Source organism: Pseudopipra pipra, chromosome 2 (genome assembly GCF_036250125.1).
Source record: "Pseudopipra pipra isolate bDixPip1 chromosome 2, bDixPip1.hap1, whole genome shotgun sequence".
In the NCBI taxonomy this organism is placed as follows: Eukaryota; Metazoa; Chordata; class Aves; order Passeriformes; family Pipridae; genus Pseudopipra; species Pseudopipra pipra.
Genome location: NC_087550.1, coordinates 22,641,914 through 22,665,155, shown reverse-complemented (window position 1 = coordinate 22,665,155; position 23,242 = coordinate 22,641,914). Strand labels below are relative to the sequence as shown.

Sequence of the window (23,242 nt, the reverse complement as noted above, 5' to 3'; positions counted from 1 at the left end):
TTCACGGCCCTGGAGCAACGTGGGCAGGATTTTTATTTCCTCACAGTAATCATCATGGAAATCCAGTTCTAAGTACCAACAAAAAAAATCGAAGTATGTGTTTCTATCATAAAGTGCTTACAGTCTTTTGAATTTTTGGTCAGCTTTGATTCAGTTGTCATCTTTATTTTTGTTTTTTATTTTTTTTTCCTTCAGAGTAAAGACAAAACAGTTTTCTTTTTTGCTGCTAAAGATGAATACAAGCCAGTTGGATTTATCTGTGTCCCTGGGCCTGTGCAGGCATTACAGTGGTCTCCACCTTCTCATGTGAGTATTGCATGTTTGCTTTCTTTCCTTCCCTACAGTGTTAAAATATAATTTTGAAAAGAACTTGCAATGAAAATAAATGAAGATCCATGACTCTAGCTGTGTTCTCTATGGAAAATGCAAAAGATATTTTGCTGCTTTGTTCGTCATGCTGCTTCAACATGAAAGATAGATTCTGTGTAGCTGTATCACTGGTTCTGTCATTTTGGATGTATTTTGGACCTTGGATAATGCAAACCATAAGATTTTGCTATGCTTTTTGAGGTCCTGCCTTGAAGAAACAATCTTGTTCCTTATCTTTTGGAAGGTCTTAGTCTTCTTTGATACAAGAGGTTATTTGAGTGTTACTGCCTGTGACTCCTGCCCATGTTAAAACAGGCTTTTGCAAAGCTTTTGGACCACATTAAGAAAGATTTTGGATGCTTCTTGGAATTCACATTCTGTGTTTGAAGCGTATCAGGACATATCCAAATAGATTCTTGCTAATATTTAAAAAGTATTGTAGGGTTAGGGTAACATCTGAAATTTTGGTTGGTCCAGTATCCCTATTTAGAGAAGAGACTGCTCATTATACTTAGATGCTGACAAGATACACTATACAGGTGCACAGTGGCAAGGTGTTGGTATTACTGCTTGTTCATTGCAACTTCTGAAGACTGTGCTGGCAAAAGGACTGGTATGAATTCTGTCTTACTGCTGATGTGACAGATCTCAATATGATAGTTGCATTTTGAGCCCTTTCCTTGAAAGACAAGGTACTTCTACTTACTAAAAAAGCACCTGTTGTATCTTGGATATGTTGGATTCTGACTGAGTAGTTTTGTCTACCAGTGTCAGGTCTCCATTGCTAGATGTGAACACCTGCTAAACATAGTACAAGCATCTGAGTGTTACACTGCTTATTTTTGTGTTTTAAAAAGTACCTCGGTAATTAAATACATTACATTTAATGAATGCATTTTTAAACTGAGATCTTAGAGAAACAAGAACCATATCAGTCCTGGTTAAGGTTTCCATAGCAACTCTAATGTGCCCTTTTTGCACATTTTTAGTTATGGACCAGATAAAATAAACCTATCTCTCTGTTCTCCACATTGAAACTAAACACACACTTGTCTTTTAAAATCTCAAAACTCTAAATAATTAGTACCCTCACCTATTCTTCCTAACTTTTACATTTTAAAGGACTTGGCATGTATTATCAAAGAACAAGCAAACTCAAAGCTAAATAGCATTTGGCAAAACTCTGAGCCAAGTCTTGAAGATATAAAGGATTTATTTAACATAGAAACATATGAAATTTCATGCAATTATCAACCCAAAACCTCAGCTCCTGATTCTTTGGTCAGATCCATCTTTTAATTTAAGCAAACTCCCGAAATATCATCATGGTGCATCCAAGCTAAGCAATGTCAGAATTATAACTGCTTTGTACATGGCAAAGACTTCTTCAATTCCTCAGCTTTGCCTAGCACATATAGCATAAAAGAAGCTCACTGGTTTCTGATGTCTATTTAAAAGTGTCCATTTAAATAAGAGCACAGTTAGGAGTGGCTGGAATTTGGCTTTGTCCCTATGCATCTGCTAACTAACTTTTTTTCTCATAAGTCTTGATTTCATATATACATCTGCCCTATATTTGTATTTTTTGTGTTTTTATACAGGAGAAGAGCACACTGCTCATCCTTTGTGAGAATGGCTTTGCTGTCCAGGTTCCTGCCCCTCTCCCTGGGGAACAGGATACAGTGTCCACCTATCAAATTAAAAACCTGCCAATGCAATACTTCCATTTTTATAGTATCAAATCCCGAATCAAGGTAAAAAACTCTCCTGTGGCAGAATTTCATGTTCTTCGTTGTGCCAGAGGAAAAAACTACCCAAAAAGGTTTCTAGTCCCTGTATTGCATCATTGGATTTTTGCTAAGCTTTTGAAAGGGAAGGCTAGGTAAAGTCCATTTGTGGCTGTGCTTCAGCATTAAAATTACAAGTTGTTGTTTGTTTATTCAAATAGAACATACATCACACTGAAAGTGGTGTATTATTGAATGTCAGGCAAAGCTTCATTTCATGTTGTAACTTGGAAGAAGTCGTTATTCAGGAGAAGATTTCTTGGTGTTTTTTTCCCGGGAAGATCTACAAAAATGATCACAAAGCATACATATGAAAGGAAAGATTAAAAGAATATCTGTGGAGTTTTGTTGGGGTTTGCTTTTTGGGTTTTTTTGAGTGTGTTTTTTTTTAATCTAAAGAGAAGAATATTGTTGGGAGACACTATAAATCTTTAAAATTGAAAAGATTTCTGCAGAGAAAAAGAATATTAATTGCTCTAATTTTCCTCTAGAAATATATCAGTAATTAATAAGTTACAACAGGGATGTTTTAGATAAGATGCAAGGGAAGATTTCTCACAGTAAGGGTGGTGAAGCACTGAATTAGTTTTCCTAGCATGTAGAGTCCCCAGAGCAGGAGATTTTAAAAAGGTAAATCAGACAAATATCAGCTGATAATATTTAAGGCTATGCTGATTTTGGCTTTCGGGAAAAACAGTTCTTTTGAGATCCCTTCCAGACCTTTCATTATGATTTGCTATCTAATATCTTCTTAGGAAGATCCTGTTTTAGGGAATGATACTTGTTTATGCTACAGTAGGCTTGAATGGAAAAGGAGTTTAAAAGATTCGATAACTCTGCACATCTTCCCTTCATTGTTAAGAAAAAGTAAAGTCCATTACAGCTTCTCTCTTTTTCTCTACATCAATGATGCACTAGATCTTCGGAATTTGAGTTCAACTTCCTAGTACTTTTCTTTCTTCTGAGCAGGCAGAGAACAGGACTTAGGAGTTCTGCAGAAGGAGTATGCATAGTGGTGAATATTTGGAATAATCTCTCTGAGGACATGTTGAAGTCTGCTTCTCATACAGAATTATTTCTGTTTCTAAGGACCATGAGTTAAAATACTTTAGAGAAGGGAAATGGGGCATTCCACTGGAGAGTCCCATGAAGTCTGGTTGATCTCTGCTTAGCTGACAGAAAAAATATTTCTCTAGATATTCCGTATGTATAATGCCAGGACCACCTTGGATTAGATTTATGAGACTCCTTCAGTCAGTGATGCGTGCAGTGCCTTAGTTTCATACCTCTGTGTTTCTCTGCTTGTTGTAATAGCTGGAAGAGGAGATTGCACGGAGAGAGGAAAAAAAGAAGGAGAGGGAGAGGGCAAGGCTTCAATGGATAAAGGAGCAAAAGGAGATGGGACTTGAGATAGAACAAGAACCTGAAAAGGAACCCGAAGAAGAGCCATTGCCACCTCTCTACATACCAGAGGAACCCAGTCCCATCCTCTGTGGTTTTTATTCAACACCAGGAAAATTTTGGCTTTCCTTGGTAAATCAGTTTTTACTTCGTGTTGATGGGATTGCATGATGTGACAACCTTCCCTTCACATATGAGTGCCTTATAAAAAACCTGATTTTTTGAAATCTGCCATCTCTAGGACATTGAATTCCCTTCATACTTAATAGTTTCCATGGTCTTTGTGAAATAAACCATCAGTGTCACTCCAATTCAGCTTGTTTGGTAAATTTCCAATGGGTATCGCTGTTGGTGATGCTTGAATGGGCACAAAGACTAAGCTGTTCCCTCACAGGCAGAGGATAGAATCTTAACATATTGGCAGAATGGCTTGTAATGCCAGTGATCATGACAGATTTTTGTCTGTGGATAAATAGGATCTTTAGGTGTTTGGAAGTAACATTTTCTAACATATCATAGAATCATTCTGAAAATTTCATTTACCTGGTGAGCTGCTTCAGTTTTCTTTTGTCACCTTTTCTTTATGGTCCTCTTCTTCAGGGTGGGTATGACTCAGGATTTCTCTATCATTGTGAATTCTCACATGATCATGAAGAAGACCCTGAAAACAGGAAAGATGAACCCTTTGAAGTGATTCCTATTGAGGACACCGACAACAATCCCATTCACCAAATCTCCTTCTGGTAAAACAGTGTAATGTAACAGATAGCTCTGTGATAAAGCTTGATGAAATTGAACTTGGAAGGGAGGAGTGTACGCTCCTTAGTCCCTTTTTAATTGTGGCTCAACTCTAGTATGCAGGAAGTCTCTCTGGTTTTCCTGGCATTGAGTTTCACTTAAAATTCCTAATAGACGTAGCTGGGTCTTTTGTCTGACAGAATAATTTAAAAAGCCCTTCAAAGATGAAAAAGTCTGATTTCTAATTAAGTACTGATTAGGACTCAAACACCCTAGATTGTAGAACTCCAGGTGAACCATTAGAAGTCCCGCCATATCGTGATCCCCAGAACAGCAGTTCTTTTTCATAGTTAGCAAAGAGCCCTCAAGGAGAACACAGAGGGGTCAGTCCATCCCTTTTGTGTGAAGAATATAGGCTTTTCTGGACATCTGTGAACTGTATGAATGAAAAGAGTGTATTATTTTCAGACTCCCAGAATTAGGTTCCCTGTAAGACTAGGCATGTTCTGCATCAAAGGAGGCAGTTTTAGTTAGACTTTAATGTACTGCTGGCTGCATTCACCACCATCTGTACTAAACTGGGAGCAGGGAGGAAAAACTGCTTTTCTAGCTTTTAACTTGGTGTCTGCTACACTGCCCAACTCAGGGTTGAGACTAGTTCCATGATGCGTAGCAAATGTTTGAACATTCCTGAGCAGCCAGTTAGCTGAAAAAAATTTTATAGCAGAATCACACTTACTTTAAATGATCCAAATACTTTGCTCCCAGCTTCCAAACTTGGGAAAGTGACTTTTATTAAGCTAGATTAGCTCTTTTCAAGTGTCATGTTTTGAGCTTACTTGTTACAAGTTGTCTGCTATTACTGTTTCTCGTTGCTTATTTGACAGTGCCAGCAGTCCACTGATGTTTTTTGGGATGCAGGATGGCTCAGTGCGTGTTTATCCTCTCCCTAAAAAACACCTCTCAGTGAATACCCTGAAGAAATACTGGTCCCTCAATGTACATGACAATGATGATGGCCAGATCCAGGGGATCTGTTCTAGCTATGATGGTAGGTTTCTGATTACCTGTGGTGGAGATGGAAACATTTTTACATTCGACATCTTGTCAACGGAGGACGTTCCCCTAGAGCGAAAAGCCGAAATCCCCTTTCCAAGGGTAAGTTGCTACCCCCTTTCATTAAATTAGGCCCCTTTGGTATGAAAGTATTGTAGATGGGCAAAACAAAGTTCAGTTATTTGACATCATAGGTCTTTCATAGCAAAAGCTGAGGTTTTCCAAACAATTTAGAAGAACAGCTCTTGCAAAATGTTCCCTAATAAACAGGCACTATGACTGTATTGTTCCTTCTCAATGTTTTTTGTTTTTCTCCAAATAAACATGGAATATGTTGTTCATATGTAATATTCTACCGGTGTTTTCCCACTCAGAGGTGTAATCATGAAAATTCCTAGAATGCAAGGACCACAAGGATTTGTCATACTTCTTAACTTCCTTAGGGTTAATTCCCGTAAAGTATGATTCTGCTCTGGATGGGGATTCTAGAAATAATGTTGGAGAATACCAAATGTGTAGTTTCTCCATGCATCTAGTACCATTCATCTAAAATTCACAAGTTGGCTTTTTTACACTTGCAAAATAGTACAGCATGATGCTGATCCTGTTGCTTTTTCACTCTTGGACAGCATTCGCAGTAATGAGTTTACAGGTGTCCTGTAATCACTGTAGAGCTCATCATCTCTAGCACATTTGAACAGATGACACTGGAATAACAGTTGTATTGATAATACACAAGAAAAAAGATGTAATCCCCCCACTGAAAATGTCCAGACTTTACTGAAATTTTAAAAAATCCCTAGAGTATCTGAATTAAATAAATATAGCTTGAAAGAAGCAATGAGACCTGTTGAGTAAAGAAGTGCTTTCATGCAATTAATATTCCAGTAGATATACATTGAGTGCAGTTTAAAAATCTTGAAAGTGTCATCATAGAACAAATACAACTTTTAAATACTCTTAATACTAGTTGGTAACTACATTTTAAAGGATGCTTGACAATGGAGACAGAGGAGATTGTGATTTTGGTCATTCAGCCACATTGTTCATGATTAGTTGGAATTCTTTACCAGTATCACAAGAACATACAGCACTGAGAATAGACTCAGAGTTATTTTCTATAAGTGAATGATTGGAACCTTTAATATCAGAGTATTGCTAGCTCCAATACTACAAGAAGTGATTAATATACAATTATAAAGCATATATGCAGTTTTAGAATTTTGAATATGTAAGTCTATATAAAGATCCTTATGGTCAATTTCTATTGTTCAGGCTAGCAACATTGCTTAATGACCATCCTAATAGAGTTTTTCCCTTTTCAAAGTATATTTTCATTAACTATCTATTCTAATTTTAAGTCATGTGGAAGATTTTAGAAATTCTATCTTCATTAAACTAAATGAGATTCTTAGAGAATGAAATACAAATCATCTGAAACTAATTGAGTTAAATTACAGATCAATTTAGTACAACTAAATTGTTGGGTGATAGGCCCCCTCTTTTTTTAGAGCATAATTGCCTAGGGAAATGAGGCTTGTGCAATGCAGTGTCCATCCATCTGTCATACTTCACAGCTAATAATTGTGAACCCATTAAGCAGTCAGCAAAAGCAAACCAGATTAATTACACATGTAACTTGGAATTAGCCCAGGATATGTTGACTCTTGTCAATGTGGCAGTTAGGGGAGACAAGAGAATTGGGTCTGGGAGAACCAAAGATGTTATGGGACAGAGTGAAGTTAGGACAAGCAATGATGTAAATGGTTAATGTTGATGGGGAGGATATAGGATTTGTGTTCTCTGTCCCTAAGAATTGTGTTTCATTAGGTCTTTTGCATATAAAAGCCAGCTTCATTGCTTTTTCTTCTTGAAATATTAAAACCTGATGTTTAAGGCCCATATAGTAATATTGAACACGAAGATTTCTTTTGGTTTTGTGAGAGGCAATGGGAGCTCTGTCTTAATGTTTATAAGAGCCTTATTGTCTATTGAAGCTATTATTGCTTGTTTAAAGACAAGACAACATTTTTATTCCAGATTGGTCTTGAGAAGGAGAAGGCTGCTGAAGACATTGAGGATCCTGATGCCTACAAGTAAGAGATGCTTAGATAATAATACGCACCACGTATTTCTTTTATCCTACTTAGAGGAGAGAGAAGTTGACCTGAATTTGGGTCATTTCTTTGTTATACAAAAAGTTTTTTCATGCTTTCCCTCCATACTTTTCTGTGGCAGTAATTCAAATATGATACTTACTGTGGGACTTACTTAACTTCAGGCTACAGGGTCAAAGCCCCTTGATGCTAGGAATGTACAGATATGAAGGAAGATGATTCCTTTCTAAGTTACATTGAGTCATTGAGTTCACTGGGAATTGAAGGCTGTCAAGGAAATCTAAAAGGTCACATAAACTGTAACCTTTTTTCTCTTTCATTAAGATAACACTATTTCCTTTTTCATTCATTTTCAGTATTGAGGAAGTTAAGCAGAAAAAGGAGTCTGAACGGATAATGAAGGAAGCTGAAGAAAAGAAAAATAAGAAAAGACAGGAGATAATTGCACTGAGACATGACTTTGTTTTTCTCCTTCAAAAGAATCAGGAGTTGCCCAAGCACATGCAGCTGCGCAGAGAGGTACATCTGGGTTTTATGAGGGTCATCTAACTTTAGAGGCCCCTTCTTCTAAAATGTTGCTGCCCATCATGTTGGGGCCAAAGATGTCCAACCCTTTGGATTAAGTTGCTGGAACTTCTGAATCACCACTGATGATTTGTGCCAATTAAGAAGTATAGGAGAAAAATGTGGTTCTCTGTGCAGATCCAAGTAGCTTCTGAAATAAAGGATTGTGTTGATGTGCATGGAACTAAAGTACCTGGGCAAAAATATTTATTACCAAGACCTAGTAGCCAAGATAATATGATGTTGGGTTTTCCATCTTTCTGCAGGAGTATGAGATGGACCATAGGATCTTTGAGGAGCTGGATAGACAGAAAGCACAGAGAATCCAGTCAGTGCAAAAGGAGCTGGCTTGGGAGCAGGAGAAACAGTTGATTGGACTGCAGAAACTACAAAAACAGTAAGTACCACTTTTGCTTCCTCTGACCTTGCATGAGACTTATTGTTTATAAAGTTGTGCCTCCAACAAGGAAAAAGAATGTGATGTTTTTTCTCCCTCATATAGTCAATATTTCATCTGTTCTGTTATGATTCTGTTCTTTCTTTATTTGGAACATACATGAAAGTACATATTGATATTTGTGTGAAATTAGTTCTTTTGAATCTTTGGTAAAAATTCAGATAGTCAAATGAAAGAAATAGCTTCATTCTGATTCACTTCTATATCAAGAAAGCTGGTTGAGACTGTTTGCCTGGAGTTTTACCTCTAAGTTCAGTAAGAGCCCAGAACTCTTATTGAAATGTTGAAGAACACCCTGTGAAATGAACGCCTATTTTTCAGACACGTTGCATGTCCGTCAGATATTTTAGTGTCATTGCTAACACAATGTTCTCTGTACAATTTAAAGGTATGAAAAAACTTTCTCAAGAACACAAGTTTAAACATGAGGTGCATTTTGGATTGCTTTTTGTAGATCTAATTATCTAGCAAAAGATGAATTCCTAAAAATAAATACACAATATAAATAATACACAATAAAAAAGACACCTTAGGCACACAGAGGACGGGGAAAAAGGCTTGAATGAACACGTTTTTAATAATTCCTTAATGGAAGATGAAAGTTATTCTCATGAAGAACCTGGTGTAAGTTTCAATATTGGGAGAGGTCTTAATATGTTTATCCTTGAGCGTCTCCATTCCTAGGTTGGATAAATGTCAATAGATAGTGTCAGATGTTATGCTGTAATAACATATGCTATATTACTTATAGCACTTAAATATTACTTATGACTTGTGAATTTTTGTGTAGTGATTGCATATGCAATAAGTAAACCACACTATTCATGTCCTTTTGGTCAAGGCAAAATGGTATGTTGTGCCTACTGACTAAATTTTTACTGACAGTTTTTTCTAATTTGGCTTTTCAGGTTTCGGGACTCACTAGAATTTACTGTTGTTGTTCATGCTATTCAAAGCAATCATCAGATTTCCACCTACAAACTTCTACCAGTCACTGAGAAATACAGCCAAGATAAAGAACAAGTGGGCAGCAAGTGGAAAGTACTTAAAGACAAGTGGAGAGCACTTAAACAGGCAGAAGCAGCAAAAAAAATGGAGATCACCACAGACTCAAGGCATATACATAGTGGTAATGATAACTATTTAAATGTTGCAGTAATATGATTTCTGTCTTTCATCTCAGTTTGTTTCCCTGAGTCCAAGCTAAAGAAATAAGTGTAAGTGCAGGTAAAGAAATGTAGTGTGGTATATTTTTTCAGTACCTACATGCATAGTAACACTTATACATAGTTTTCCACGTTTAGGTCAATGTCACAAATTGTCTATCAGCCCCATGGGTAGAATGTGACTAAGAGTCAGGTCAAAGAACCTGAATACTTTCAGAACCTCCACTACACTGTAACTGTACTGATTTACATCAGCTCTACAGGAGTTGTCCCAGGGGCTTTCCAGTAGTTGGGGCTGCACTGTGCTGCATGGTATTTATAACTTCACATAGTTATTTTTTGGTCCAGATATTAGAATTTTTGTGGATGAGGCTGAAGAGCTGAAGATGCCAGAGGTCCAAAAGCCAACTGCACGTTATATAGAAATGAAACGTGAGAAAATCAGAAGAATTGTTGAGAAATCCGACAAAATTAAAGCCAAGCTCATAAAGAGGAAGGCACAGTGGGATGAATTGTGAGTTTTGAACTGGACTCTGTGCCCTTTTAGTTGTGCTTCTTGTCTGAGGTCAAGTAATGCTATATAGCTGTCATATGGCACTATAATCTCTCTGCTTAGGTTTTTATATTCCTAAGGGCTGTAATTAAAATTGATGAATATTCATATATCTCTGAGTCTCAAGAGAGCATTAAAATATTTCAGTTAGTTTCTATGGTTCTTCTAAGCTATTAACAAATTTGAATTCAGCTAGGTAGCTGCATTTTCAGATAGGTAGTAAAATATGTCTAAATTGATCATGACTGAGAGACACCTAGGCCATTACAGTCAACTCTCGGTTAATCCTTTCAGTACCACATGGAGCAGATACTGTAACAGGTGGGTTCGGTCAGTGGTGTGAACATTACAGCCATTATGTCAGTGTTTGTAATAGGCCTTCATGCTCCATGATGATCTTTATCTTGAGAGGCAAGAAAGGGTGGCAGGACATATTTCACAGAATCATAGAATATCCTGAGTTGGAAGGGACCCACAAGGATCACTGACATCCAGCTCCTGGCCATGCACAGGACTGCCCCAAGAATCACACCATGTGCCTGAGAGCATTGTCCAAATGCTTACTGAACTTTGTCAGGCTTGGTGCTGTGACTATTTCTCTGAGGAGCCTGTTCCAGTGCTCAACCACCCTCTGGGTGAAAAATCTTTTCCTAATGTCTAACCTAAGTAATATCTTTGAATGAGTTTTTTTCAAGACCAGGTCGGATGGGGCTTTGAGCAACCTGGTGTAGTGGAAGGTGCCCTTGCCTATGGCACGAGGATTGGAACTAGATGATCGTTAAGGTTCCTTCCAACCCCGACCATTCTATGATTCTATGCTCATAGAAGTACAGAAGTTCTTCATTAGGAGATGAATAAAAGGGAATGGGACCAATGTGAGTCAGAATACAAGGCTTTTAAGGTTGTCGAGTGTTTAACAATATAGAGTAGGATAAGGTATTCTGTGCTACAGGCTGGTAGACTGTTGACACGTGGCTCCCTGAAATTGAGAGCAGCATGTATTTACTTAACCCAGAACTCAGTCCGAGTGTGAAGGTTTAAACTGTCCCATAACAGAACTATGTTTTAAGAATTCTTAGGGGAAAAAAAATTAATCTGAGGTTTTCTTTCAAGTTTGCAAGGATATTCTTGCCAAAGTAGCCATTTTTTTCTGAAAGAGGCTTATCATTCTTGATCCCTCTTTCGCTTTCCTTGCTACACAAATCAGAAGATGTGAAATCAGCCCGTTTGTTCATCTGTATGCTCTCTGTCCTAAAGTTCAGCTTTATTTTGTACCTACCAGATACAAGAGCAAACCTCGCAATGACTATGAGAATCCCAAAGATGCTGAGGAGATCAAAGAAGAACGGGAGAATATGGGATGTTATCAGCTCAAGACTGCCTCTGACTACAAACTCCCTGAACACAAGTATGTGAACACTGAGAAGAAGATGATGCAGCTTGCATCCCTGAAAGAGTTGGTATGTAAACTGCTTCATTGCTGTGTATATTTCCCCTTTTCTGGTGGAGGGTGAAGGGAGGATAGTGCATTAGTCACTGAAGAAATTTTTTGAAAGGAAATCAAAGTGAATGTAGGAAGAAGCCTTGAAGGACAGACTGCTGTGTTGAGTCAGCTTTAGTTACAAATCAGCCTTTTTCTTGTGAACTGTTAGTGCTTCACCTTCAATCTAGGGGGAAATCTTCAGATGGCTCTTTATAAATGAGAAAGAGAATTTACCTTTACTAGTATTTCAGCAGGAACACCTGTCTTTTTGAATTCTTCAGAAAGTCTTATCATGTAGTAAAACACTGAGCTAAATACATCCCCCCCATGAAATACCTTTACAAAACCAGAGATGTGAGCAAGGATGAGTGTTTCTAGTGTGGCCTCTCCATATTTGCACTTTGGCTATCACTGATTCTGTGTACTAAGCATTGGAATCTTCCTGAGAAATCAGGTCTTTTGGAGCCACCTTGCTGCGATAGGACTCCTACAGCTACCACGCCTCTTTTAACCACAAATACACAATAAGCTCAAATGTTGTGCAGTATCTTCGTTGCTTTCCTTGTGACTTCTTTCTCTCAGTCTTTCTCATAGGAACTGTTTTTCATTTTATTTTGCTGGAGTGCAAAAGAGTGACACATTTCTTTATCTAAAAGAACAGTGAAGAAATACATCTATTGCACTTGGAACTGCCTAGTTACTTTTTGGTAGGAAGGCTTCTTTCTTGCCCTGCTTACTGACAGAGGAGCCTCTTTGCTGCATGGTTTCTCTTTGCCTGGTGAAGTGGCCCTGAGTCTTCTCCAGCCTTATCCTCATGAACGTGTGTTGCCTGATCTCAGGCACCCTGTGTGCTGGATGATTTTGACAGTGAGGTCTAAGCGTTATAGAATCAATGCTACAGTCTTAGGGGGTTTGTTGGATCATTTTAGTCTCATGCTTGGGCTTCAGCACTTCATTGTAGTGCTGATGCTACCAGATACCCAGTGATTAACCTAACAAGACAAGCAATACAAACAAAGGCAACAGTTCTCGTCATAAATTCCAGGTTTGTACAGATGAAGAATTCCAGTTACTTCAGGTAGGTGGTGTATAGGCTTATTTTCTGTTATAAAGATCAGAGAAGTTTTTGCCAAATCTATTAGTGATAGATCACATTCAATTATTATTTCATGTGAAAAGGGTCAACTAATACAGCATCTCCTTATTGCAGAATGACTGAAGTAGGAAGATGCTTCCGATGATAATCTAGTCCAAACCCTCTGCTCAGGCAAGGCTATACAGAGGAGGTTGCCCTGGGCCATGTCCTCATGGCTTTCCAATATCTCCAAGGATTGAGACCCTGCAACCTCACTAGGCAATCTATGCCAGTGTTCAGTCACCCTCACAGTAAAAAAGTGTTTCCTGATGTTCAGAGGGAACCACTTGGGTTTGAGTTTGTGCCCATCTCCTCTAGCTAGTCATTGTGCACCACTTAAAAGAGCCTGGCTCCATCCTCTTTGCATGCTTCTTTCAGGTATTTATATACATTGATGGCATCCACACCAAGCCTTCTCTTCTCCATGCTGAACAGTTCCTGCTCTCTCAGCCTTTCCTCAGAGAAGAGATGCTCCAGTTCCCTAATCATCTTAGTGGCCCTTTACTGGACTGTCTCCAGTAGCACTGTTTCTCTCTTGTACTGGGGAGCCCAGAACTGGACACAGAACTCCAGATGTGACCTTGCCATGCTGAGGAGGGATCACGTCTCTTGACCTGTGGCAATACTCCCTAACACAATCCAGGATAATGTTAGCCTTCTTGTGTTGGGGAAGACTTCTTATTATGTAAGTATTCCTGGGGAATCCTACTAAAATTGTTTTTCCATTGCAGATCCATAGGAAGAAAGCGAATATGAACAAAGAGATCGTGTCTTTGCGGGACCTCAAGGTTTCTATTATTGATGAAATCAAGTGTTTAGTGAAGGAGTTGAAATCCATGCAGGCAACCTTGGATTTGTCAGAACGTCTCCCTCTTCCCCTGATCCCTCAGCTACACCCAGATGAGGTTCCTGAAAAAAAATTTGAGTGCACCAGTGACATCCTCCAGAGGTTCAAAGAGGAGCTGGCCAAGGCAAAGCCCCAGGAACAATTGGAAGGGTCTGCCTCGTTTCGTGCATTTAGACGTGGGTTTATTCCAGCTCCTTCAGTGGAGGAGACTGACCCCATGGCACAGGCTGCAGATACACACCCGGTGAACACAGCATCATCTGTGGGCACAGAGCAGCAGAAGGTGTTTGAGATTGAGAAAGCAGAGCCAACAGAAATAGAACTGGAAATTTTAAAGAGGGAGAAGATAAAAAATCTATACTTCCAGGAGACCTTGATTAAAAAGGTAGGAAATCAAAAGCTATTTTTGTCAGATTAAACAAGGCCACTGGATCAGAAACAAAACCAAATCCCTTTTTGTCTCAGGATTGCAGCTATTCTTACCTTTCTGAAGTTCAAAAAAATCATATCTGTTGCAAATTTGCAGTGTAAATCAGTATCAATCCATAACTATGACCTGTGGGCTATTATTACTTGTAAAACACATCTTAGATTTCTTATTGATTGTTCTATGAAACTATGGGCAAAAAAACCCACGTAAAATGTTAGACAGTACTTGAAAAATTACAAAGAGTTAAAAAAGGAGCATCACTACAACTTTGTAGATTCATGATGTTCTCAGCTCTTAAATAACTGTAGTCCCAACTCTTTGGTCTCAAAAACTATTTTTTAAGATTAGAAAGGGTGCAAAAGAGAGTAGCCAAAATGATTAGTCATGGAAAAGCTTCTTTTAAAGGTACATCTAAACGGATAAAACATCTTTGGCCTGCAAAAAGAGCAACTGAAACAGTGATAGAGATGTAATAAAATTATGAATAGCATAGACAAGGAGAATGGGAATCATCTCTTAAAAAAAGGAGAGATATCAAATGAAATGGTCACATAGAAAGCTTGAAGCATGCAAATGGAAATAGTTTTCCTACCCAGCAATAGCTAAGCTTTGGAACTCAGTGTGAGGATGTGGGGGAAGCTACAATTTGATAAACTTTGGAAGAAAAATCCATTCAAAGCTGTTGAACACAAGCATACTGCTTCAAACTCAGGGTGTCCCTAAGTCAGAGTTAGGAGGGTATGGAGAGGAGTGTACCAGAGGTACACCCGTTTGCTCCATTTCTTGCTATCTTTTCTCTAACTTCTGCTGCGGGCCATTGATTCTTTGGTCTTCTCCAACACAGACACTCTTGTGTTTATGCATATGAATGTTTTGAGGGAATATCCAAATTCTGCTGTGACAGTCACATATATGTAAGCTAATGTTGGCAGCTGCTAGTACTGATTTAACTGTAAGTGTTTAAGGAAGAGCTGGCAGCTATTCCAAAAGAAGTCTGTCGAGGCAGAAGACTTATTTATTGCTACATAAACAACTGTAAACTACAGACTACTGTAAAGTATTCTCTGAAGAGTAAAATATTTCTAGGGTGCAGTGGAATGCAGTGAAAGATTCCTGTGAATCCCTGATGATTGTTTTACTATGGAGCTGAGAACAAAGAAACATCTGGGGGTAACTTTGTCTTTCTAAGTGCTTCAGTAATCCATAGGAAATGGCATGCCTGAGTTGTTGATTTGGCAGAGAGAATTTTACCCTTCTGCTCCTTTCTCTAGATTTACATGTTTAGCTCCACTTGTAATACTTTTCCTGTTTGACTCTCATGCGCTCCAGATCAACATGCTGGTGATCAACTTTGATGCTGAACTTCGCCTTTTGCGGCACAAGAAGATGAAGATGGATGTGCAGATGAAAAATGCTGACCTGCGCTGCATCACATGCTGTGAAGAGCTGCTTATCCTGAAGAAACTTGAGAAACATGAGGACTTTCTCCAGGAGCAAATTTACGCCCTCATCAGTGAAGAGGAGGCCATACAAGTAAATAGGCCACGTGTCTCTAGATTTAACAGTACCATTAATGCACGGGTTGAAACAAAAGCAAGCCATAAAGTAAATGGTGGCATGCTTTTGCTTCATTTTAGCACTGATGCAGTGTCTAGTGCTAGATTTTGAAAACCAAGAAACTCTTGATGATCAACCTGGGATGGTCACTTTTAACTTCAAATACTTAATCTTTTCATAATCTTAATGTTTGCATTTTAATGGGTAGTTCATGATGTGGCATAAGTGACAAATCACATACTTTAAGAACATACTCCTAGGTGTTGCTTGATTGAACCATGGGTTTAAAGAGAGAAAGATGAGTTTTGCATATCCAGATCTTCACAGATGCATCATATACACATACACATGGGTGTACCTTTTAACTGAAGTAGGTTTTTTTGTTTCCTTAGCTGGAATTGAAGAGCTACCTTGCACAAATGGAGGATAAAAAGTGTGAGATTTTAAAGCTTCGGGAATGTAAGAAAGCTCTTTATGCCAACTTCCAAGCATCCCTTGGAGAAGACAATGAATTTGCCCATTTTCTGACCAAGGTTCTGAAGAAGAAAATCGAGTGTGTGGAAAAAAAAGAAGTAGAAGGAGAAGCAGGTTGGAGATTCTGTTCTTTTTGTTTTATGGATTTGTTAAACGTATATCTGTGTGGTCAAGTAAATGTCTCTCACTCTATCTGGGGCCCTGAGTACGTGCAGCACCCAAGTCAGCTCAAAAACCCATAGATAGATCTACCTGTATTTGTTTGTATACTGACAAGATGTTCTATGGCAACCATCCTGAATGATAACAATGCTGTGATTCAGTTTCTAACACGACTACAGTTGGTCTGATGATAGGTCCTGCAGTTTACTTCCTGTAAGTCAATATTGATGACTGATAATTGGTAAAAAAGAAGAGGCAAAGCTTTAAATAGGTACTTCCTATGCTGTACCAATGGGAGCTATGGATAAGTTATTAGTCTGTCACATTCGTGACATTCTGCTTTAATCTGCCCATTGACTGATGAGAGATCATAAACCTAATCTGTTTAGTCACAGGACTAAACATATTACAAAAGGATTTAATTTGTCTCAGTGACTCAGTTTTACACTGTTAAGGCTAGGCAGCCGTACTGAGCTAAAATACTGACTTGGCTTTTGATTTCAAGTGGGACATGATTAGCAAAAAGTGCAGACAATGGTGATGCTTTTGTAATAGATTTGTGCCTCCATATTTTGCGTGGTTGATTAATCTCTGTAGTAGAATGATAAACCCACAAGTTTTAAATTCCTGGCATGTATAGAGAGGAAACATTATTGAAGTAAGTCCTGAAACTATGCCTGCACCTGTGCCTTTGCCATTACTAGGTGATCTCTTTCTTTTCCCCTCTTTTTTCTTTTCTGTGAAATCATCAGATCAATGCAATAGGCACAAGGTGCCTGGATTCACCTATTACCAGGATGATCTTTCATGAATTATTGGGATTGTGTTCACCAGCACATTGGCATAATGCACAGCTGTGGGTCTGGAGGTGTTTTGCAAGCCAACATTACTGTCTGTTTCTTTCAGATGAAGAAGATGAGAGTGAAGGGGAGGATGATGAAGAGTCTGACTTGAAGCCTGATGAAGAAAATTCTGGATCTGAAGATGAAGTCTTTGATGACTCTGTTTGCCCGGATGGTACCTAAGCCATTATTTCCTTGCATTGACTAATTGTTTAGCTTTAGGGACAGTATTGTGTATTTTAAAAGAAAACACAGAATTTTTCATTATTCACTGCATATTAAAGCCGTGAAGGGCTGGAATGTGTGTGCCCCTCCTGAGTGCAGCGTTTTTCCCCAGGAAATCTCAGTGAAGATAATGAAACAGCTGGTAGCATAGGGTACTCTAATTAAAAAAGTTTGGAAAAATAAAACTTAGCTAAGCACTAAGAATTAATTATTTTGTGTAAAGAACCACTCACCATCACGGCTGTTTTGTGGAGAAAAAAGGCTCCTGTCAGGAGTGGAGCTGTAGCAAGGCTGTAGCTGCTCTCTGAAACCTCTTGCCTGGTCTAGCAGGATCCCTCCCTGTTAGGGAAGTTCTGAGGCTCTACCATGCTGTTAATTGAAGCTCTTTGTTACCACCTCGTGGATTTATGCAGCAATTGCCTGTTGCTAGGCTGCGCTCTTAAGGGTATCTGAAAAGTTAGGAGCTTTACTTTGCAAAATCCTCTTCATTCATGCATTCAAAAAAGGCAAGAAACGTCTCCCTCACTTTTTCTTTTGTCCGAGTTTAACTAATTTAGGGTGTTGTTTTTTAAAAAAATCTTTGATTGATATGCCAGTGACCATGTAACAACACTGCTTCACTTTTAAGTTAGAACTTACTAACAGTCCACCTTTTTTTTTTTTAATTGGATTTTAATATCATTTCCACAAATTGAATTTTTTATTAACTCCTCATTCATCTCATTTTTCAATGAAATGTTGTGAAGAAATGAATATTTTTACTTTTTATTTAAAAAGTCCAAATTGCTAATTTAATAGGGAAATTACATGTTGCATTAGCCTCTTCATACTTGTCTTTTCATGTGTCATTTTCTTTGCCGTTATTGGACTCTGTTTTTTATTACTTTGCCTGCTGATTTGGGCATAATTATGCACTTGATTAGTATGACTGAAATCACAGCGTTAGATAGAAATTCACAGGTCTTCCTTACTATGAAACAAATGAAAGAGATCCTGTGAACCACAGCTTTGTTTACAAATAGAGCTACAACTGAATCCTACAGCAAATTCTTAATTTATAGAGAAAGGTGCTATGGATAAAAAACTATGTGTTCACATAATTGAACTGTAACGTATTAATTACTGAGACTGCATTGCTTAAAAAAGCTAATTTTTGAGCACTTGGCTTTAATGTTGGCTTTGATGCATTTATCTGACTTCTGGAAACAAGCTTACTGAATGTAAAGAAAAAAAGATCCATCCAAGACATTCACCACCTCATGGAGGAATGTGGCCCATGGGATTTGAGAAAGCTCAAACATAAGACCAAAACCCTGCTCTTATTAAGGGGAACACTGGGCAATGTGCACAGTAGGTGACGCTACCAGCTCCAGCCAGTAACTATAGTGCAGTCATAATGGAACTAAGCTGTTCTTTGGCTCTTTCCTCCTCAGACTGCGATGAGGCACTCTTCCTAAACACCCTCCAGCTCCGGCAGCAGCGGTTAGACACTGAGAAAGCTTTAGCAGAGGAGAAGAAAATTGCTGCTGATCTCAGAAAGAAATATAATGCCTTGGCTGAAAAGGTATTGTAGTGTTTTCTCAGCAAACATCAGCATGCTCCACTGAAAATGTTGTGCTAGTGATTTTGGCTAAGATTTATAAACAAAATCCTAAGCCTTTGAGAGGCCTCAGTTTGGGTGGAGGTATCTGTGGTAGAACAGAGGCAGGAGGCAGCTCAACATGGGTCACCTGTCCTCCTGAAAAGGGGGAATCAAGGTAGTCCAAGCTTAGCTTCTGTGAGGCTGGATCCAGGTTTTAGGTCCAGTCCCTTTCCAGCTGTTTAGCCATCATGCAGCAGCAGAAGCTGGATTCTCTGGATCAGAAGAAACACCTGGTGTAGCCTGGCCAATCCTCTGTGCAGGTGTATGGGGATGGAGAGATTGAAGAATACTTATCCTAACACGAATGTAGGTTAAAATAAATGCATAAAACTGCTATTGTTCCATCTATTTCTTTTGCTTTTAGTTATTTTCTTTTGCTCTTTGTCACAGGTAATCACTGAATAAACTCTTTTGATGCAAATTTTCCTTTTAGCTTTTTTGAACTTCTGCATTCACTAAGACATTTGATTTATATTAATTCAAAAATATATTCATTTGAAGGGTTATCCAGGATAGAGAGAGTGCTACCAAAATAACATTATGCAAGTCCTTCTTTTATTGTGTCTCAAAAATGTTCCATCAAATATGCTTAACTTACAACATTTTTTGTTTAGTTTTTAAAGGCTTTCCTAAGTGCCAGCTGCCACATATTCACCCTGGGGTCTGACATTTGAGTCTGAATTGTTTCTTTCTCATGCAGAATCAATAAGCATTTCCAGGCATAACACAATAAAAATTATCTTGCAGGCTCTGTAGATCTACAAGTATTTTAGATGTTAAACAAAGCAGCTGTCTCTTGATATATACAGGGCTTCTCTAAGGAGACATTTACGGGTGCACATGTGTACAGATGTATTCAGGTTAGAATACTGCTTGAATATATAGATGAGCCTCATGTTTGTCTATGAAACTCACCTATCATATGTAATAAAAAAAAGCAAAAGAGCATTTTTTCTATACTTCTTTCCCTTCGGATGAGGAACTCTAACAGAACCTTGCTACCTTGTATATTTTGAGTACTACAGGATTTTGTTTATCCACAATTTGTCTTTCTGCAGGCAAAAGAAGTGGAAACCAGTCTGGACACAACAAAGAGGGATCTGGAGATCTTTCAGTGGGAAAAGCTGCAGAAACTGAATGAGCTAAATGTAGTTGTGCCTTTGAAACTCCATCAGGTAATTCAAGATGTTGTGCATCTGCAGGTGCAGAATGGCCTATGTACATCTAAACAATGGTGTTACTGTTCTTTGGGCCCCTTAGTTCCTGATTCACCATATTATCCTGGGAGTGAAGTGCCATTAATTGAACTTCATGCTGCTATTTCCTCTAGAATTCTTTTTTTTCCCTTCTCCTGGACTGACAGAAATGAGGTAAGGACAGGCAAGTTGGTCCATTGCTGAAATGTGCATAGTCTTCAGGTGCTTTATAGGTTTGGCATGGTATTTTCCTTCAGGTCCTTACCTACTGATATTCTCCTGGAAAAATAATCAAAACCCACCCTAAAAAAAAACCAAACCAAAAAAGCCCCAAAACTATTGAAACTCATGTGAGTTCTGCCCGATTCAATAATGTTGGATTGGATACACTGCATTCATTTATACAGCTGTGAGCACAGGGAAGATAGTAGAAAATTAAGAGGAAAACTCATGACAATACTGTTATTTTGTCTGGGCTGAATTATGTCCTCAGAGAAGATAGGCCTCTGCCTGTTAGTGCCTGTATACTTTTGAGGCAAGCTCAGCTCTCTCCATTTGTTCTATCTCCCATAGGTTCATAATAAAGACAGGGGAGTCTAAGGCCTGACTGTGCAATCCTGCAGCTCCCAGATAATTCAAAATTACAGCTGACAGGGAGTGCCTTACTCCCCCTTTGTTCCAGGAGCCATTGAAGGGTAGACAGCTTTATGTGTAGGCAGTCGTGATAGATCTAAGTGGTCTTTCAGCTGCACTGAGTGGTAACAATTCCCTGGCCCAAAACACGAGTTGTGCTCACACTTACTATTACCTCCCTCCTTAGTTCTCTATTGCCCACACATTGTTACCCAGAGAGATCACCAGCACCCTTAATAAGTAAAGTCACCTTAATAAGTAAAGTCAGCCTTGCTTATTTGTGGCTGCTTCTTGCAGGTGCAGTGCTTAGTTGATGGGGAGATGCCCAGTGACTTCTCCCAGGCTTTGGTATTTACCAGTCAGTCCTTGGAGTACCTGCAGAAGAGAGTTGTGGACTTACGTAATGAGAAGACAGTGCAAAGGGAGCATTATAAGAAGGCCCGGGAGAAACACAGGCAGCTTGTCCAGGACAAAAAGGAGATGGAGAAAGAGATTCGACGTGAGTAACAGAGACTCTGAACTACACAGCACGTTAATGCTCACTCCTTCCCCCTCACTGGGTGTGGGTAACTCACCACGTGTCTGTCTCTATACTTGGACAGGCTGTGCAAAATAATTTGGGACCTTAATATAAGTAGAGTTGACTGAGGTGAGACACTGGAAGTCTGGATACATGATTGCTATTTCTGGTTATAATCCAGAACTCCTAGGAAGAAAGTTGCTTCCCCAAAGCTATGTAAGCTTTTTTTGGCAATTTCCTCTTCTGTGTAACATCAGAAGAATGAAACAAGCCCTATTCAAAACACTTTCCCAAGAACTAAACCCAAAGCTGTGTCTAGCACCACCAGACCTGCAGAAGCCCTATATAGCCTATGGTGTGGGAATGGCTTACTAGGACTGGCTTAGAGTGTGGCTTGATGAGGACACAGGTGTGATCATGGGCAAGGACAAACAGCAGTACTCAATTGTGAGCTCTGTGTGGGTTTGTGTGAATTATTTATTAAAAACAAATACCAAAGAGCTCAGAGAAAAAGCTGGGATAAGGCAGAAATTCTTATTAACCAACAGTGCCCCTCTGTTAGGACTGGAAGAGAAGTGCAATCAGCTGATGATGGAGAAGTTTGGTCGGGTGGTTGATTTTGAAGCAGTTCAAGCACACTCCGTTAACATACCCATGGAGGACATGAAAGTGAAAATAATGGAGAAAGAATATAAGCATTACCTGGAGCTTAAAAAATGGGAGGTAAGGAGGAGGAAAATGAGGAAGACGCACGTGTTATGATGATCTGTTAAGGCTTCATTTCCCTGGAGCTGCATAGTTACACTAAAATCTTTTGTGAACATGCTCATGTTTGATTATTTTTCACTTGTCATTAATAGACTATAATATCCATCATCTTTCCTACCTCTGCTCCAGTTGCTGATGCACATCCTATTTTCTCATGGATGTAGTTGATGATCTCGTTTTACTTTCCTCAAATGCATTGTTCTGCTTCAGTCCCCATATGAAGTTCTTCCAGAGTGCTTTTCTTTGGTTCTCAGGTAGCATTCAGCACCTACTGCCTTCTCCCACCACCTTTAGTGACAAACTGTTTGAGTACAGGGCAAGCCCTGGCTCATGCCTGGGATGCCAGTCTGTGCAGTCTGGAAAGTTCATGTCTCTATCCGGGGGAGCCTAAGGCTCAGCTACTGTTAGTGCAAGGAGGCAACATGCTTAAGCTGCCCTTACAGGAGGGCACAGAAGGGTACAGGAGTACTATGTACCTAATGGCTTTCTCTTTCTCACAGTTTTGCCTAACTGCTTTACTTACTTAGGCATTTGCAATATATATATGTGTGTGTGTATATATATATATAAACATGACAGATTGCACTAAAGATACTGTGGGATCAGGTGGTGTGTGCAGGATCAGTCTGTTGTTTACATGTCTTCTGTGACACTTACATTGTGCCTAGCACTTCTTCCCCACTTCACACTTTTCGTCCTCTCTCATCCCTGCTCAATATTTTACATCTTTCCAGGAAAGAATCTTAGAACTGCAGCAGATGCTAATGAAGGTGACAAAGGAAAACACCACCAAGCTGCTGCAGCTGGACGAGTTTTGCCAGGAAAAGCATCAACTTGAAACTAAGCTGGATTCACTACCAAATGATCTGGTAAACCTCTTAGCCACTGTAGTACATGCAGGTTTGGGACTGTTCAGAAATGGGTAAGGGATCATCTGGCCCTCAGCAGCTGTCTGGTCTTGCACCCTGCTCTGCTGTTTGGGCTAATAGTGGGACAGGAAGAATGGCTGCTCCAGATCTTGTAGAAAGGGAGAGTAATGAGCTGATCCTGAAGAAGCCATACGTTGGCATTTCTGTAATTTCTTACTTAGCTGCTTTCTAAGACTGAAACAAATTCATCT

At 39.0% G+C, this 23,242-nt stretch overlaps 1 protein-coding gene across 1 annotated transcript in view; it reads left to right on the top strand.

Moving 5' to 3' along the window:
* Nucleotides 1–23,242, top strand: part of CFAP44 (cilia and flagella associated protein 44) — a 42,945-nt gene that overhangs the window by 18,972 nt on the left and 731 nt on the right. Inside the window, exons 14-33 of the mRNA XM_064644361.1 lie at nucleotides 196–306; nucleotides 1,971–2,123; nucleotides 3,471–3,689; nucleotides 4,158–4,300; nucleotides 5,183–5,453; nucleotides 7,392–7,447; nucleotides 7,825–7,987; nucleotides 8,299–8,429; nucleotides 9,398–9,618; nucleotides 10,004–10,169; nucleotides 11,491–11,668; nucleotides 13,558–14,058; nucleotides 15,433–15,636; nucleotides 16,053–16,248; nucleotides 17,203–17,313; nucleotides 18,797–18,927; nucleotides 20,064–20,180; nucleotides 21,132–21,333; nucleotides 21,917–22,077; nucleotides 22,857–22,991. Coding sequence (XP_064500431.1) covers nucleotides 196–306; nucleotides 1,971–2,123; nucleotides 3,471–3,689; nucleotides 4,158–4,300; nucleotides 5,183–5,453; nucleotides 7,392–7,447; nucleotides 7,825–7,987; nucleotides 8,299–8,429; nucleotides 9,398–9,618; nucleotides 10,004–10,169; nucleotides 11,491–11,668; nucleotides 13,558–14,058; nucleotides 15,433–15,636; nucleotides 16,053–16,248; nucleotides 17,203–17,313; nucleotides 18,797–18,927; nucleotides 20,064–20,180; nucleotides 21,132–21,333; nucleotides 21,917–22,077; nucleotides 22,857–22,991 — 3,570 coding nt within the window. The remainder of the gene's footprint in view (nucleotides 1–195; nucleotides 307–1,970; nucleotides 2,124–3,470; nucleotides 3,690–4,157; nucleotides 4,301–5,182; nucleotides 5,454–7,391; nucleotides 7,448–7,824; nucleotides 7,988–8,298; nucleotides 8,430–9,397; nucleotides 9,619–10,003; nucleotides 10,170–11,490; nucleotides 11,669–13,557; nucleotides 14,059–15,432; nucleotides 15,637–16,052; nucleotides 16,249–17,202; nucleotides 17,314–18,796; nucleotides 18,928–20,063; nucleotides 20,181–21,131; nucleotides 21,334–21,916; nucleotides 22,078–22,856; nucleotides 22,992–23,242) is intronic.